Source organism: Megalops cyprinoides, chromosome 7 (genome assembly GCF_013368585.1).
Source record: "Megalops cyprinoides isolate fMegCyp1 chromosome 7, fMegCyp1.pri, whole genome shotgun sequence".
Taxonomy (NCBI): Eukaryota; Metazoa; Chordata; class Actinopteri; order Elopiformes; family Megalopidae; genus Megalops; species Megalops cyprinoides.
The window spans coordinates 9,504,615-9,522,824 of NC_050589.1; the positions used below are offsets into that span (position 1 = coordinate 9,504,615).

The 18,210-nt window shown below is 45.8% G+C and overlaps 1 protein-coding gene across 1 annotated transcript in view; it reads left to right on the forward strand.

The window, feature by feature from the left end:
- The window catches only part of plxna3 (plexin A3), a 128,249-nt gene that overhangs the window by 62,438 nt on the left and 47,601 nt on the right, over positions 1-18,210 (forward strand). The window contains exons 5-9 of the mRNA XM_036532639.1: positions 2,000-2,100; positions 10,167-10,290; positions 10,583-10,739; positions 11,364-11,463; positions 17,374-17,488. Of these exons, the coding sequence (XP_036388532.1) occupies positions 2,000-2,100; positions 10,167-10,290; positions 10,583-10,739; positions 11,364-11,463; positions 17,374-17,488 (597 nt within the window). The remainder of the gene's footprint in view (positions 1-1,999; positions 2,101-10,166; positions 10,291-10,582; positions 10,740-11,363; positions 11,464-17,373; positions 17,489-18,210) is intronic.

An 18,210-nucleotide genomic window follows, 5' to 3' on the forward strand; every position in this document is an offset into this window, starting at 1 on the left:
TCATACATATTTCATTCAGAAATGTAGAGAACGTGTCTATAATTTGTGCAGATAAATGCATGTATGTGCACAAATACTATAGCCTAGTAAGGGAAACAAGCAGATTCCTTTTATTAAATGTACTGCCCTTTCCTCTCACAGATAAGAACTAAGCAGATATAGGTTTGAAGTAAATCGTGTTTATGACCTTACAGTCAGATTGCTGTTTTCTCACAGCCAGTACAGCATCAAGTGGACCCCCGCATTGATGGGTCAGGGATGCACACACAGCCGTTAGTGTTGGAAACCAGGACACATGGCACAGCCATGATGCTGCTCTGTAGCTCTCTTGTCTGTATCTGGCTACATTGCCTGGAATGTGTGAAGAAAAACGTCATCTGAGTTCAGTTTACTGCTGATGATTTCTTCAACCGCCTAAAGAAAATATACTTAGACAAAGCGGTGCTATGTTAACCTCACTCAATACAGTTAGTTCTTTGCCTCATGTTTCTATAATTTGGTTAGGTGTGCTTGTTCTCTGTACTGCTGCTAAAGCCAATTATTGATGACGTGTGTATAGTAAAGTAGGTAGCTGGATTATTTAATGTGTTAGGGTGATAATCAGAATTCTTAACATGCAAGGAGACACCTTACACTTAGGTCACCTCTAGCTATCTGTGAGATCTATGAGGTGATCTGGCTGCTACAGGGGGCCAGTGGCTATTATATTGAGCAAAAACGCCTTTATACACATCGACCAGTACTGTTTGAGTCTTATGAACCTTATCTAGTTAATGACTACACTCCTTTTGCCTGGTTTGACGCTTACAAGTCAAACTTCTGAGTTTACTCCAAAAATGATCACCTAGACACGTGTGGTAAGCAAGGAACATGCCCTTATTTTGAACATAAAACAGGAACAGTGATTGGCTGGATTTACATGGAAATTATACATTTTCTTTGTAAGGTCCATTGACTTGGTCTGAGCCAAAGGAAGATCATGAATAACAGCTTTATTTAGTCATATCTGGGTTAAACCGAGGGGTTTAGTACCCTTTCTCTTCCCATTTGGGCTGTAAATCGGACCGAGGCAGATCAGGCCCATTTTTTTGAAAAGGCTTTTTGTGATTCGGGAACCCATGACAACACGCATCCACCTATCGAGAACCCGGACCGGCCTGGATGAGAGCAGCATGATAACAAGGTCAAGCACGGCTGTGCTTTGAGCCGGGGGACGGTCTGAAGTATGCTAATGTGAATGGCGCCTTTTTTTACGTCTCCGGTTTTTCTGAAGGTCACGCGCTTCTGTGCCGGCCATGAAATGAATGAACCGTGCTTTGTTGTTTTGGTTTTTTTTTGTTTGTTTTTTTCTTTTTTTTTTACTCCACCGTGCTGTTTGCGGAAATGCCGGCTTTCATTTTAAACTCACGCTGGTTAAGTTTGTCACATTATCATTTGTGACACTTTCTCTGCATTTGAAGAAAAGCCCTTTAAGTGAGAAAATCCATTTTTCCAAGGCAGGGCTCCAAAGCGCAGTATTCTTCCCAAAAAGGATTTGTGCGTCTGAATCTTCTATTGAACAGTCTCCACTTTACGGTGGAAGCTCTCAGTGCCCTTCTCTCAATGGGTGCTGTGACATCGCAGCCGAAATGACTGCAGGCCCCCAATTGTGACCACTTCCATTTCATACACTTAATGTTTGGTACAACAGCTCTGCACACAAATATGGGCTACACAGTTGGTTTCAATGCGTGCATATCTGCTGATAAGGGATGTCGGTGGCTGTGACTACTCTGTGTGTGTGTGTGTGTGTGTGTGTGTGTGTGTGTGTGTGTGTGTGTGTGTGTGCCTGCCCGCGTGCATGTGTGCATACGTGTGTATTCATGGTTTGTATGCATAGGCGTATGTTGTCTTTGCTTTGTCTGCGTGTATCTGCGTATGTGTGTTTGCATGTATGCTTATGGTTTATACGCATGGGTTTGTGTGTTCTGTGCTTTGACCCTGCATGTTTGTGTTGCAGGTGAGCAGATTGCCTGTGGAGAGCTGTGGGCAGTACACCACCTGTCGGACCTGCCTGGGTTCCGGGGACCCCCACTGCGGCTGGTGTGTCCTCCACAACAAGTGAGTGAGACCGCATTCACATCACACATAGACCAATAAACCAATCAGACGGCGCAGCCCATGTTTGAAAAATGGCATCCATTGTAGCCTGTTCACTGCACTCCATGCAGAGTGCTGTGTGTGCTTTGCTATTAAAATGATACGGTGGAGAAAATCCAGCCCTTAACTGGATTTATACGAGAAATAACATGAACCCGCAAATCATGAATCTGCCTCGGCGCAGATAAACCCGAGATGACATTTATTTGATATGAGTGAGGTGTGCTGAACAGCCGCAGTATAAACCTGTGGGGACTGCATTCTTATGAAGGGGCCGAAAGGGCGGTGTGTGACCTTTATCCGACACCCCAGAGATGTCTGGACCTCGGCCAGCCAATCAGGACGCCGCCCTGGGGTCACCCCTCTCACCTGGTCCGCGCAGGAAGTGGCAGGTGACAGCTGCCCCCAGATGTGTGCTTCCTGTGGGCCCGTAGGCAGCAGCTGGTAGAGCGAAGAATGCAGGAAACAGCTGGATTTTTGCTAGCCTGCTGCTCCCCCCACGGTTGTCATCAAGCCCCCTTTTGTCTGAACCGCAGTTGATAAATTCTCTGTGAGTTCCATATGAAAGTGCCCTGTGTTCTGTCACTGGGAAAAATAAGAGATCTCTGAAGGAGAAGCACATGTGGTCACCGAACACGCTCTCTAATTTATAGAGTGTAATGGTTATGGTATGGGAGAGGTCTCGACTTACTCGTGCTGCTGAGCTGAACCACAGGGAAAAGAATGGGAGAGAAGGGGGCTGGGACTTCAGGGGAGTGGTCCCTTTAAGCAGGAGAGAAAAAAAAGCCAAACCAAAATCAAAATGTGAAAGTAGGCTTGCTCTCTGGGAAATTATTAAAAATGAACCTTGAGTACCATCTCTTAGGTCTCGATGTTTGTCTGTTTCTCCCTAATAGGGGTTTGGGCTAATATCATGCTCATATCAGCCATCATGTTGTGCTGTGTATATAGTTCTTTTTTATTATCTCCCATAGAAACAGTCTCTTTTGATGGAGGAGCAGAGAGGTACATGATTATGTCATCCATGGGTGGACAAAGGGAGGCATTGTTCTGTGCCCCAACCTTCAAGATCTGCATTGTAGAATTTCAATAAAACCCAACTTTTCTTTTCTGTCCCTTTATTTTTCCCTCCTTCCATACCTTCATCAAGATAAAGATCTTTAATTAAGATGCAAATCTTGGATTGATGGAATAATTAGAACAGACTTTGCAGCCGTAGTTTGAAAATGACATTTCTTTGCATATTAATGCTGTATTCCCGGGAATTTACACGACCTTGTGACAACCACTGCACAGTGCAATTAGTGTGAGATCAAGCAAAGTGATGAGAATAGATTCGCTGGCTGAATGGGCCTCGTTCGCACGTTTAACCTCGTCTCCCCCCCACACCCGCCCGCATTAATGTCGACGGGCGAGACGGAACCCGGCCTCGTTCGATTCAAAATGTCTGCCGTCTGATCCTCACCGCGGCCCTCGCGGTTACACTCGCGCTGTCGGGCTGCCAGGCTGACGTTAAAGCCGAGGGCAAAGGGAGAAAACGGGCTGAGTAAAATTGAGAAGTGTGACAGCCGCATCTGTCTGTGGGACGGCGCTCTGAGCTCCCCGGCTCTGCAGAGCCCCACTTGGTGCGGTTTTTTTTTTTTTTTTTTTTTTTTTACCCCTGTGGGGACTCAGGAGAGGCTGAGAAAGAAGCCTATTGTTCATCTTCACAGGCAGGAGGAAGGCCTCAGACAGCTTATTCATGTGTCGCGGAATTCTAGCTGCAGCAACATCTCCAAGTCTCTCTGCCGTTGCTGCTGCTGCTACCGCCAAGAACATGGCAAAGAGCATTTTTTAAAGCAGGCCCCAACCTTAAGGCCATCGTCTTTGGAGACTCCCGCCTTGAAAGAGCTGACACAAGATACAAGCGACACCTGCTACAAAATTCAGATGACAGAGGAGTTTGAGAAGCGGATCTGAAAAAATCAATCCGCTGAAAGTTTAAGGAGGACTAGGAAAAGTACAGAATTGTGCTGTCTCGCAGCGCAAGGGAAGCCGGTCCATGTTCAGGCGAAAGTGGCACGCCCTTTTCACTGATTCCTGGGGTGTGTGGGCCTCAACACTAAATATATCACAGATCCAAATTTCACCTTGTGTGTCCATAGAGGATGTGGGGGCGGGGGGGTCCATGGGTGGGGAAGGGCTTCATTTGTTCTGTCTCGACTGATGTGGGTCACAGACACAAAAGCAGCTTTTATTTGCAGTGGCCCAATGAAGTTGGAGGGTTGGGTTTCTGGTCTACCTCTGAGTAACATCTCCAGTAAAACCGAACTTATATCAGCCTATCATAGCATGTCATTTCCTCTCAGTGATTCGAAAGTATCTTTAGCAGTAGGAATCTATAATTCACAGTTACAAATACAGGGAAGATGACCATTCATGTGTAGGTTGTTCACCTCAGTCTTTGTAAGGTTGTTCGTATTTAGTGAGCCAGCACTGATTGTTCTCTAACCAAACTAAATTTAAACTCAAATGATTAGGATTTAGCTAGGGAAAAAAGGGGAGAAAAGGAATTTGGCTGTGGATTTGCTAATAACAAGTAATAACATGCTAATTGTTACAGTCTTGATTCCAAAAATGCACTATAATGGATAATATTGGATTGATTGATTGATTGGTTGGTTGGTTGGTTGGTTGGTTGATTGATTGATTGATTGATTGATTGATAATTGGTATACGTGGTATATTTAAATTGTACATTTTTTGTACAATTTATCTTATATCCCAGAATGTAAACCTTTCAAATACAGACATCTTAATGACTGTACTATACTTACAAAATGCATTTATCCATTTAACATGTAACAGAATGAGAGGGATGACAGTGTGTGTGTAAATCCCTTGTTGTTAAGGGTCATTAGTACCCTGTCACATCAGTAAGCCATTGTGGTGAGCGTTCATCTCAGCTGCCAACACCAGCAATTAAATGTGAAGTGAAGTTCCCAACCAACCTAAAGAGCCACTTCATTTCAAATAACTGGCATCAGTGTCAAAGCGAGAGCGTATTTCTGTCAATCCTGTATTGAAATTAAGACCTCTTTGATATTATATTTCTTTATGGCCAAAACATTTTCGTAGGTCATTGTCTTCATTTATGTTTAAATCCATTGTCGTTGTATGATTTAGCAATTTTTATTTATTGATTTTTTTTTCCTCTTTGTCCTGTACTCCTCAGTCATGGTATGTTTATAGAGGCTATTTGAATCATGTACATGCATATGTCAGACTGTGCTTGTAAACAGACTCTCTCCAGGTTGTTAATTCTTAATTTGCCACTGTGTTGGAAAAGCCTGTTCCCCTCTCGAGGGACAGCAAGTCGGAAGGTTGCTAAGAGAAGATGCCTTTTCAAAAACAGCCTCACCCCCTCCAACGCACACACACACAGACACACACACACCCTTTTTGGGGCTTTGTTTTGACCTGCCTCCCTTTCTTCTACTTGTTGTTTCAGTTTTGTCTGCTTTTCCCTGAGGGCTCTTTAGCCTCTAGCCAACATGTTAGCCTAGCCAGAGTAGGAGGGGGAAAAAAATGCACCCTGGGAAGTGGTCCGTGTCCATGGCAACCACAGGAAACTGGAAGATAGATTTGCAGTGTGATTCTAACCAGCCCTGTTTTGTCGTTTCTCTGTTACTGTATCTGTGGAAGGGCTGTGCCGTTTTTTTCGGGTTTGGCATGGGTCTCTCAGGAGGTGTTGCAAAAAACACCGATTAATCCTCTATTTGTGTCACAAACATGCATTCATATCAAAATAAACCCGTCTGTTATGCAAGCTTACTCTACACCTAAATTCTACCAGACTGTGGACATTCCACTCATAGTTTAACACAATGCCAGTCACAGATATCATAAGTGATATTTTCACATCTGCAACTGGGCGCTTAGCCGACGGCTGTTAGCCATTGGGGGGAATGTGCTTTGCTTCAAAAGACTCTGTGATTCGCTTGATTTAATTAAAGCGTTGAGTAAGACGGTTCTGGTTGTTAAATCAAAGCACGGACTGAATGGTGATATATGACTATTTAAGCATTGCTACACTTTCAATCTTCATTTAATAGGCTAAAACATCGTCATTAAAGTTGAAGTATAAGTGAGTCATGCACTCTGTAACCAAATTACAGTAATGATAAATCATAAGTGATAAGTAAATCAACATGAAATTATAGTTTATGGGTAGCAATCTTCACAACTATTCTGGTGTTTATTTGCTGAAAATAGACTGTTTCTTATTTGTGGGTGGAACATATAGACTTCCGTATGGAATCCACAGCTTTTTGTCATTAAAATTTGAACCAGCTCAGAATGCCAGATGGTCTGTAAGAAGCCTGCACCTGTATGTATATTTCAGCTGCTGTGATTATCCTAAAATGTCAGCAACTTAATTTAAAATGCATTTCATTGAAGGTTATTAGGAATATAGTTATTAGGAATAAAGGACAGAAGGGGGTAAAAAAAAATGGACAGTCCTGTCAATATTGTTTCGTATTCACAGTTAAGTCTCCCCCTTGTCCGTCTCACTAATCAAAGTCAAATAGACAATTAACCCAGGCCTTGTGTGGCAGTGGCTCTCCCACTCATATCAATTAATGTGCTGAATTGATCCTGTCTCTCTGTCTCAGCATGTCCCTGTCCACTCCTACAGCAACGCCAACTTGCCCATCCACAAATGCTCTCAAAGCTGGAGAATATAACATGAGGTTATGAGGTCATCACTGAAAAATATGGAAGTTGCTCCTCGACTGCTACTCTGCTGCGTATCTGAGTAATCATTAGTGACAAGGCTAAGACTCTTCATGCTGACACAGATCCCTTGTGTAATGCTGGAATCCCCTATGGAATTGGCCACACAGAGATGGTCCCAGATAAATTGTTTGCAGTGGTCACTGACATGGGTAAAATTACACGAATAATGTGAACAGTGCACAGAAGAATTTTCCATGATGAATCAGTAACACAGCTGACTTTGGGTCGTCTGATAAAAAGCGATGCTTATGTCAAAGTGAAGGGGCGCATCCAGCTCGTACCATCCTGTAAAGCTTAACACGGCGCTCCCGATCTCCACCTTTCTCTGAAAAAAACGCACCCAGCTTGTCTTAACGCCTCAGTGCGTTCTCTCTTCATACCGGTTTATAGCCCCATTTGACCTTATCATATCTCCCACAGAAGGCTTCACCTGCTAATTGAAGATGTCGAGGCCCCCGTGTCCTCGCAGAGGAGGCAGGATGAATGGCCCTAATGCAGGACCACGCGTGTTTTTCGGCGGGGCGGCGGCAGTGGGCTGCCTATCAGCCCTGCAGCTGGAGGTGGGGGACCACTTCCCCCCAGGGAACAGAAACTTCTCATAAATCACATTTCTGCCAGCCCCAACAGGAAGAGGAGGGGAGTCTAATTGGGGGAAATTTCATTTCAGAAACAGGGAGAGAGGGCGGGGGGGAATGGCAAAGCTACCAAAGGGCTGTAAATCTGGGCGCAGATGGAGGACACACAGAGATTAGCGTTGTCCGTTTCCTGTTTTGGCTCCTTTTTATCAATGACGCAATCTTACTCTCGCTTTTTTTTTCTTTTCTATGCAGAGGGAGAACCTGTTGTATGTTCCATAAAACATTTCCAGAGGTCAAATGTACAAGACATTTTTTTAAGGGGTTTCATCTTCTCGTTGCTGGGTTTTTGGGTCACATGCTAATTGCCCCGCCCAGTTTCAGAAGGACCCCTTGAACCTCCGCTGTTGAGTAAGCAGCTGTGTCCTAGAGACAGCTTGCCTGCTGAGTCATCTGATAGGCCTGCGAGTTAAGCGCTCAAATCATGTGAATAAATAAACCCGCAGACGACATCCATGACCCTGCTACACGTGAACTGCGTCGACCGTAGACTGAGTGCACCAGTGTGATACACGTCGTGTAGTCTACACGGGTGGGATGGGATGGGAACGTCTGCTAGTGTGAAAACGTAAATGTAGTGAGTCGTGGACTTATAATTCTGGAACTAGAATCACAATAAAAACCTAATGTAGGAAGAGTCTGCACGTTTGTGAAACAGGATCTGTTTTCATGGTCTGTCCCTGTGACAGTGATTAATAGTAAACATGTAATAAATGGTGTCCTATCCGGGGTGCGCGTTCTCCCAAAACGCGTACACTCGTGACCTGTGTACCGTCGAAAGGAATATAAAGCCGCATTGCCTGTCTGGGTATAAGGGTTAATTTAATAACATTTTCTGTTGTTTGGACAGGGTGTCTGAGCTATATGGAGCATGGTGCTGTTATCTTTACCGGCTTCCTGAACACATGTATCATGTAACATGACACAGAAATTAGTTGCTCCCTGTTCATATATCACAGCTCTTTTAAGCCCTGACCTCATTAATCTGGCTCAGACTCCCTGGTATCTCTCATCTCTCATCACCACCATTAGAGCCTTCTATTCTTTCTTTTACTTGTGTTTTTTTTGTAGGAATAGTATTTAGTATTGATCTATCTATCTATCTATCTATCTATCTATCTGTCTGTCTGTCTGTCTATGTTTTGGGCAACAGGATGTGATGCAAGTCAGGTTATAATCCCTTCACTCTCTGTTGTGGTAAGGAGCAGGACTTGTAACCAAAAGGTTGCAGGCAGGTTCCCCACTGGGGCACTGCTGCTGTACCTTTGGGCAAGGTTACCTCAGTAGATATGCATTTAAACAGCCGGATAACATGTAAAAATTTGTAAGTCACTCCGGATAAGAGCGTCTGCTAAATGACAATGATGTAATGTAATGTAATGAAGCCCAGAAGGCATGAGCGGCTGTTCCTGGATCAGCGGCATCGCAGCTCAGGACGGTTTCGAGCTAGCGTTACAGTGCTATACGCGGCGGACCGTGGAAAAGGAAGTCTGCGTTAGACGGTACATATTTATTTATTACTCCACTGTAAATCCAGCTTCCTGTCTCAGTGCAGCTGTCTCACACAAACATGTGGAACTTTTAGCTCCACTTAACACGTCTGACAATCTCGCCCGCGTTATAAATGTTTTAATATCCGGCTGCTGCTCGGAATAACCACTCAGGGAAAAGAGGACATTCTCCTCTGCAGGAAAAAAAAAAAAAAAAAACACACAAGCACGTAACCAAACTGAGGTTCCAGGAATAAAATTAGCTTTATGCATCATTAACCACGTTTCACAGTGTCAGAAGGTGTTTTTTTTTTTTCTTCAATGCTCTGATGGATATTATTTTTAATAAATGGAACTACGGTAGCAAAGTTACACAGTTATGTTTCACCCCCAGGAAAGACGTGTGGAAGTATCTTGAAATTATTGGTGAAATAATGTCCCTTTCATCACTGTAAATGTGGAAAACCTCTGAAAGTTTTATTCCAGTAGCTGCCTACATTCTCTCCCTTACTTAAATTGGTATCTGCTCAGTACATATCTCAGCCCTTGGAAGCCAATCCCATTTATGGTCCATTTACATCAATACAAATTATTATGGCTTATGGTGACACAATGGCAGAGGTTGTGTTTGTACCCTGCATTCCTTTACTGCAGTAGGTGTTTCTCAGCTGTGAAGTGGATATGCAGAGTTTTCTCTCCAGAAATGCCTGGCCTCTGTCTCTTTTTCACTGTGCCCATTCATATGTGAACAGCCTCTATGCTTCTCAATTAATCTAACTCTCCATATCCCCTTTTTTTTTAAAGTCTGTGATTTGTTTATGGGATAAATCATATTTTGCATTTCCACTCTATCATGGCTGAGTGCAATCACCAGCATTCGTCACGCACTGAGAGTGTTAGCTAGGTACGGTTGCTAGAAAACCCAAAGTTACGAGTGGTAAATCGGGACAGATGTAGTCAAGCAACCAGGTGGCTCCTAATAAGTGTAGCTGAGGCCTGTTATGTTTTCTCCATATACTTGTCAGCAGTTTCTGTATTGAATGAGGTGCTAATTGAAGGTAACTGTGCAGTGATGAGAGTGGGCTGTTGACCTTTAACTCCTTTTCTTTTTTCCTCACCCCAGGTGTTCCAGACAGGATGCGTGTGAAAAGTGGGCGGAGCCACAGCGCTTCAACGTGGAACTGGACCAGTGCGTCGACGTCAGTGTGACGCCCAACAACATGTCCGTGACGTCTCCCTCCATCCAGGTATCACCGATAACACTCCTAATGTGAGAAACGGCATTGACGAAGCTGTTAAGGGCATCGGTAACGCCGGCTTGGGATACGTCTGCTTATTTGGCTGTCTCTGCACTAGTAACAGTTCTGTGGCACTCATTTGCCTCACCGTTACCAGAGAAAGCCCAAAGGCAAGATTTTGGGAGGAACTTAATCTTTTTGAAACCTGTGAGAATGTGAAAGGGTCATACTAAAGACAGACGCATGAAGATGTGTCTCAGTTTTTCGCTTTGTCCCTCTGTCCCCCTGTCCCCTCCCTCAGCTGAGCGTGAAGGTGCGCAACGTGCCCAACCTCTCCGCGGGCGTCACCTGTGTGTTCGAGGACCTGTCCGAGAGCCAAGGGGAGGTGCTGTCCAAGGGTCAGGTCTTCTGCATGTCTCCCTCTCTGCGGGACGTCCCGACCCTGACACAGGGATATGGTAAGGAAGGCAGTTTCAGAGCTTTCGGTCCAAAGTGCGGTCTGCGTAAGTGACGGTTTATCGTCAAAACATTTCCTTTTGCTTTTGACAAATGGTAATGTCATTTCAGCCCAAAATGATAGCCGGTAATGTCAAATGGAATGTCGTGTTCCCATGAAGCACCAAAATGCTAAAGAAAGCTCAGCTGATAAAAGGCATGGCCTCATTTCTGAAAGTTCAGTGCTATTTGTGCACTGTTCTTCTGAGCCCAAACAAAAACATTTCTTGCATTTAATGTGGAAAAATGTATAAACCAGGCTATTTTCAGTGCGTGTACAGTCATCTGTGCTGAATAGCAACAACAGTTTACAAATGGAGCCATTTTACGGATTGTCAGCGGGCAGACTTGTACTCTGTAGTTGGACTTCCATTATTGTATGCCTTATGCATGCACACAGACACATCATCAAAAATAGAAGCCGAACCTTCCACAGTGTTTTCAGACTTAACTATCACTCTTTCTGATTGGCAGATGGAGAAAAGTGAACGTTTTTGTCTCACAGAAGGAGGGTCAGTGAGACTCCAGTCACATAGTGTTAATCAGGGAGAGTGTTGGTGTTGAGGGCAGATGTCCTGTCTTTCCAGGAGACAAACGCGTTGTCAAACTGTCCCTCAAGTCCAAGGAAACAGGCCGAAAATTCATCACCACCGACTTCATCTTCTACAACTGCAGCGTTCTCCAGTCGTGAGTATTTGTGCTTTGATTTTCAGCAGAGTGGAAGAAAGGAGCTCTCTCTCTCTCCCTTCCTCCTTCCCTCCCTCTCTCTCTCTCTCTTTCTCTCTCTCTCTCTCTCTCTCTCTCCCTCCCTCCCTCTCTGTCTCTCTCTCTCAATCCCCCCCCAGTGGAATAAATACATTGGCTTTTTTATGGAGGCTCCAAGCAGAGAGTCAGAATTGTGTGATTCTCCCTAAATGTTGTGCACATTATGGACACCGGTTACAGCAAACAGCAGGGAATTGGTAAATACATTAGGGGTGGAGACAGGAAATGTAGATAGCGATCTCGAAACACTCGCTCTGTGAGACGGAACGCTTTCTTTCCCACAACAATGGACCCGCTGGTCAGCCACCCTGGGCCAAAGACAATTCAAACTTTCCCCCCCCCAGCTAGTTCGAGGCATTAACCAGTAAAGAATTGAAACATTTTGGCATACCTTCTGTACCCAGCATAAGCATAAAGCAGTTAAACAATTCAGTGGTTTAATCATTTAACAGCACAGGCAAGACTTGATGACTGGAGTAACATCTAAACAACATGGAAGCCTGATTCAGCTGTGTATTGGGAAAGGACTATGGTTTCTAAAAGTGCTAAAAATTGCTTGTTTGTAAAAGTGTTTATACTTATATAACTCTACTGATTATAGACATGAAATTGCAATTGTGGTTAAGCCATATTGTCTAAGATCATTAATGAAGTTGTGTTAAACATAGAATACGTGGTCGTATCCATGTCTGGTGGATGCTGTTCCTTTGCGTTACATTATTGTCATTTATCAGACGTTCTTATCCAGACCTCTTATCCACTTGCATAGATTATAATTTTATCCGTTTATACAGCTGAATATTTACTCAGGCAATATTGGGTTAAATATCTTGTCCAAGGGTACAACAGCAGGGCCTCAGCGGGGAATCGAACCAGCAACCGTTCACTATGAGGCCTGCTCCTTTACCAATACGCCATGCTGCCGGCCTGTGTGAAGGCCGCAGCCACACTGAGCGTGTGCAGACCCGCGTGGGGACAGAGTCCGGGCCTGGGCCTAACGAAGGCAGACCAGCCGCTCGCCTGGCTCTCTCCCAGCCTCGCATTTCCCACGTGAAGGCAGACCGCTGCAGCCTCGGCGGTGGCTGGGCGCGTGTACCCCGCCCCCCCCCCCCCCCCCCCCCCCCCCCCCCCGTTTGCTGGCCCATGTGTTCATCTGCACTTCAGTTAACAGAGACACTTGGAGTCAATAGCAAGGGAGAGGAGACCTTTTTTTTTTTTTTTTTTTTAAATGCATGGCTCACAGGGCCCATCTTTTTACCCTCTTAACATTGCAGCTTTGTCTGATGCAGCTGAGCAGAGAGCGCCTTAAGCTGCAAAGTAATGAGGCTCGGCCTGTTTATGTACCTGAAGGATCCTTTCGTGTTTTCCCTTGCATGCTCCATACTACTGCTGTTCCTACCTGTTGTATCCTGTACTTAGGTGCCTAGTCTGAATTATTTTAGCCATAGGATGTGATAATACAGTATTTTAAAAAAGTAGTCACCCTGAATAAGGGCATTTGCAAGTATGCAAATGCAAGTAATGTTAGGATTATCAGTAAGAGGACGAGAATTGGTCAAAGCGCATGGTGCTGCCCCTGACCTTAGTAGACCATGTGCAGAGAAATGACAGGGCATTTGTGGAAGTGAGGTGTTTGAATAGGGTGCAGCCTGGAAGTTTTCTGGCTGTACTGCCAATAGACTGTCCATCATTGTGTGCACCTCCCAGTGTGTTTTCAGCTCAATATGATCAGCCTAAAAATAAACACAGTACAGTGCATGCTTTCTGTAGCTGTGAGAGAGTGCATCTCAGAGGCTCAGCTTTATCTGAGGCCCGTTTGTTCCACCACAAACTCATAACAGCAGTCCATATGCACCGATAGAAGTGGATGTCATTAATTATACCATAGGATTCCCCAGTGACCTGTTGTTTACCAGTGCAGCTGAGTGTGGAGGTAATGAAATATTAAGCAGGGCTGTATGTGCCAGATACCCTGTAGTCATATAGACGGGGAGGCCTGGGGATGTTGCGGAGAATCACTGGTGTCCTTCACGCTTGCTTGGTCGAGCAGCGCTGTGTCTGCCACTGGACACAGCGTTGGGAGAGGGTGCGCAGTCTGGTGGCGTGTGTGCCGCTGTGTGCGTGTTTCTCCCTGTCTGGGTGCGCGTGTGTGTGTGCACGGTTATGTGTCTGGTGTGTTATGCACGGGCGGCAAGGGGGTCTCCGTCAGGTGTGCGTACTTTCAAGCGTAGCGATAACGCATCTCGTTCGGTGCCGGGCCTGTCATTATCAGAGCACGTTAGCATTAGCATTACACACATTGGGTAAACAGTGGGAGCAACATTAGATACTCCACATTGACTTTGTCATTATACATGCTTTGTGGGAAGAGTAAGAAGGTAAAGCTGGAAATACTTTTAGAAGTGAGGAACTGTTTGCACGCCTATGCCCCCCCCCCCCCCCCCCCCCCAAGAATGGAAAAAAAATAGTCAAAAATTCACGACAACATGAAATTGATTACTTTCAGAATCCTTTGTGGTTACAAATTGCATCATAGATCAGATCAAAGCACCAGAATCCCATATTCAATTTGTTTGTGTTTATAGTTTGTCTTCTTTTTGTCTAAACCTTATAATCAACAATAAACCGTTTAATTAAACTGTGAAGGATTGTGCATATAAAATGAGCTTGCTCTGTTAAAGATTGCAATCTGGGTGTGAATAAAAAGTGAATTTGTATATCAAAAAGATTAGGTAAACATGCCCTGTGTTTAATTCACACACACAGACACATTCTTCAAATAATTTGATTGTGGCTGAATAAATGGTGTTTTATTGTAGGGAATAAAATTGCCTTCTCTGCTGGCAGAGCGCATACACAACAATCAATTCTCCTGTGTGGAGAAGCAGGGCAGCATAATCTATGCTGGGCTCTCCAGTTGCCATGGCAACTTCTGCTGAGGCCTACCTTGCCAGAGCAGTCCGCCTGAAGCCTGTGCCAGATTTCCTGTTTTCACAAAAGCCCTGTGGGAACATTTAGCCCTTGAATTGTTTCCCCCTCTGGTGTGGCTGGCGGACAACGCTCACTAACCCCCCCCCCACGTTGGCTCCATTTTTCCCACAATTCTGTGGCCACTAAGACATGAGGGTAGCCCGCTTCCCCCTTTCATCCTCTGGGATAATGGGCACCTGGGAAGGCGAAGGCAGGGCCACTCTGAGGCATTGTGCGATCATATCCTTCCAGAAAACATCTCGGAAATCTCAGGCATGTCAGAGTGAAAGGCTATTGTTTTTCTAGGGGCCGTATAAGATGGCAGGTGAAGTAAATTAAATATGACCTTATAAACTCTGCTGACCCCCTCACATATGCCCTACTACAATTATGCACCTGTCTTCTCAACCTTGGTTTGCCTCCATTCATATTGCACCAGCTTTCTGCAAAATACCAGCATTCTGGCCATTTAGTCACTCCTTCAATTTGAATTGTATATATTCTGACTTCTTGTTCCACCATTGTCCTAGTACTGAAAGCTGGGAATGGAAATCCTTATGTTGAACAGTAGGAAGCGATCTTAAAACTTTTGGTTGATACTACATAATAAAATAAACAATTTTGTGGTTTATTTAAAATATTTAAATCAACCACAGCTTTGTTATCCACTGCAGCTATGAGGCACCATCAATAGCTGTAATATTATTGAATCTGAATACTAAAAATGTTTGCCAGTTGGTTAACTAGCTGGCAGGAAGTGTTTGTGTTCTATCCACTGCTACAGGCTTTTCCAATTTTTTGTATCAGTGCACCCCACCAGCAGAACATTAAAACAGGAGAAGAATCAGTGTCAGATCCAGCATATTGTATTGCATTTGTTTCCACACTCAGCTGAAGAGCCCTTGGAACCATGGTAGACGCCATCTTGGGAGGAGATGGCAAGAAGCAGATTTTAATGCACAAACCACCATGTAGGGCTCACGGTAGCTCCACAGCACATGGCTGGTGAGATGTAAATTGACCCACACCAGTAATATGCTGTCTATGAGTGGGTAACTGGGGGATCTCAGGTCCTCCCCATTTCCGTCCTGCCTCAGGTGGTAATTATCTAATTGGAGCTGTCACGTGGATCAAAAGTCAGTGGGAAATTGTGGGGAGTGGGGGGGGGGGGGGTGCCAGTGGGAAATGCCAGCATTTTTCTGGCATTTTTGATATGAAAGCTCAGGTGTCTGACTCACCTGTCACCCACCCTATCTCTGGAACACTGGGCTCCCTCCGGCTCCGGCCCCGCTCCAGCAGCAGCAGCAGCGCTCCGTGGCCGAGCCCTCGCCGATGCCGGCCGAGCTGCAGCCCCGCAGCCCCGGCAGCACTCCAGCGCAGAGACTCACGTCCCCGAGCAGGACTGTAAAAAGCACTCACTTCATCAGCGTGTCAAAGCCCGGGCCGCGCTGCGTTTCTCAGAGCTTTGCTGAAATTAAACCAAAGTCTAAGTGAATTGATGGGGGTTTATAAAAGTATCACTGACACAGCAGATTGCATATTTCAGCGGAGAGAGAGACTGGCGGATATCAGCCCATGCTGTTTACAGCGGGGTTCCCAGCAGGGCTAGAGCAGTCCCGCTCCAAGATGCGTCCTGAGGGACCGGGCCCTCTATCATAGCTCTCAGATTAATGCACTGATACTTGCATTAAAGAAAAGAAATTGTTGCTGTGAACATCTAAGGTCAAATATTTTCAGGATTGATTGTGGTGGGGGGGGGGGGGGGGGACTTTTGCAGACTTGGGATGTAGCAAATTGTCTTTTGATCTGACATTATGGAATCTTCTGCAGACACTCATTAAACAATGTTATTAAACAATGTACAGCCCATCCAATGTTTCTCACGCAACACATCAAACGTTGATTTAAGTGGGCTGAGTAAACTAATCACCTCCATTGAAATCAACAGTTGCCTGCCATAATCTTTCCGTCTCGAGGCTGGGATCACATTGAGGTAAACAATTACAGTAAAATGCAATATTTATAAACAGATAAGGGTTTAATTGTCAAATTCTGTTTGGGGGGAAAATGAAATGCAGATTGCAGATGTTTTGAGTGTGTTGACTATTTGCACTTTAATTAGATTTCCGATTGTACAGCCGCGGTACCAGCGACGCAACGGGCCCGGCATTGTTTTGGCAGCCGGCAGATTATACAGTCCGATGTTGTTCGCCGTCCGGTGTGCACAGACTGCTGAACAACCTGCGAGGGGGGTTTTCACTGCGTCTCGGGAGGAAAGGATACGATTAGTATGGGAGAATGTGTATGTTCTCCACGCAAACAGTTTTTGTGCTCGGAATGTAATTTAAACAGGAAGGGAGAGCAGGCGGGGTCAGCGTCAGATTAAAGGTAAGGGAAGAATTTCAGAACACGGCGTTTCTCGCCTGGGCTGCGGAGTCTGATATTGCAGGCTGGCCCTACCTCAACCCCCCCCCCCACCCCACGCACAGGGAAGGTGGGGGGCGGGGGAGGGAAGCCACACAGTTCTTGGGGGTCTCAGGTGTTCCCCTTTTTCTGTTCTGCCTCAGGTGATAATTATGTAATTGGGAACCATCGTGTGGATCAAAAGTCAAATCGCCTCTTTTTTTTTTTTTTTTCTCCCCCCCATGACCTTAATTAGTCACTAATGGAAAGGCGAAGTAGAAAATGCGCGGGAGTGCTCCGGGCTGCCTGTTTGGTGGCGGTGGAGAGCGGCATGACCTGCCGCGTGCAGAGGCATTCTGCAGGCTCACACGCTGGCGTGCGAGGTAGCCATGTGCAGTGGAACAGTGTGTCACTCTCACCCTCAAACCTCCCCGCTTCTCTTTCCTCTCCCCCCCCCAGGTGCCTGTCCTGTGTCAGCAGCCCCTTCCCCTGCAACTGGTGCAAGTACCGGCACATCTGCACCAACAACCTGGCCGAGTGCTCCTTCCAGGAGGGCCGAGTCAGCGGAGTGGAGGTAAGAGGGTCGCGCCCGCCGACACACAGCCAGAGCGCGGGGGGCTCGGGGCCGGCCGGCGCGGCTCCATCCCGGTCACGTGACACCCTGGAAAACCGCGGCGCCTCACAGCCCACGGGCGAGTCCAGCCTGGTCGTGACCCGGGGAACCGGGGCCACTCGGCCTCCCCTGGCCCTGCCGAGATCTCTCACACTGCCCCCATTGTTCCACACCCTCTTGCACAATCAAACTATTGATTGGGGATCGGCGGGGATACGGCGTCAGCTTGCGGGAGGGGGGCTAAGGGGGGTACCGGGGAGCATTTTAGGGCCTCTTTCAGCAGCAGTTCTCCTCCTTTGTCATTTTACAACCACAGACATTCTGTGCTCCCATCTTTTCAAAAGCAGAAATAAAAAAAAAAAAAACCCCATTTAATTCACCCTGGTGTTTCCAGGCATTTAGTAGGAGGAGAAATGAAAGGGGTCTGTGAGAAAGAGCATCAAAGAGCCCACTGATAAAAGTGGGTCATTTAGACGGCCGTATTACAAATAGTAACCCATTGTCTTATGCTCTGCGGCCAGGCTGTGATAGCATGGCAGCTGATTGCGTGTCGGATTGGTATCGGTCGCGGTCCGACAGGCGAGCGTTACGTTTACATTTGAGAACCTGTCAGCTGGTGTGAAACGCCCTCTGTCTGACAGGCTTACCTTTCAGTCTGACTGCATCTGCCCTCTGGAACGCAG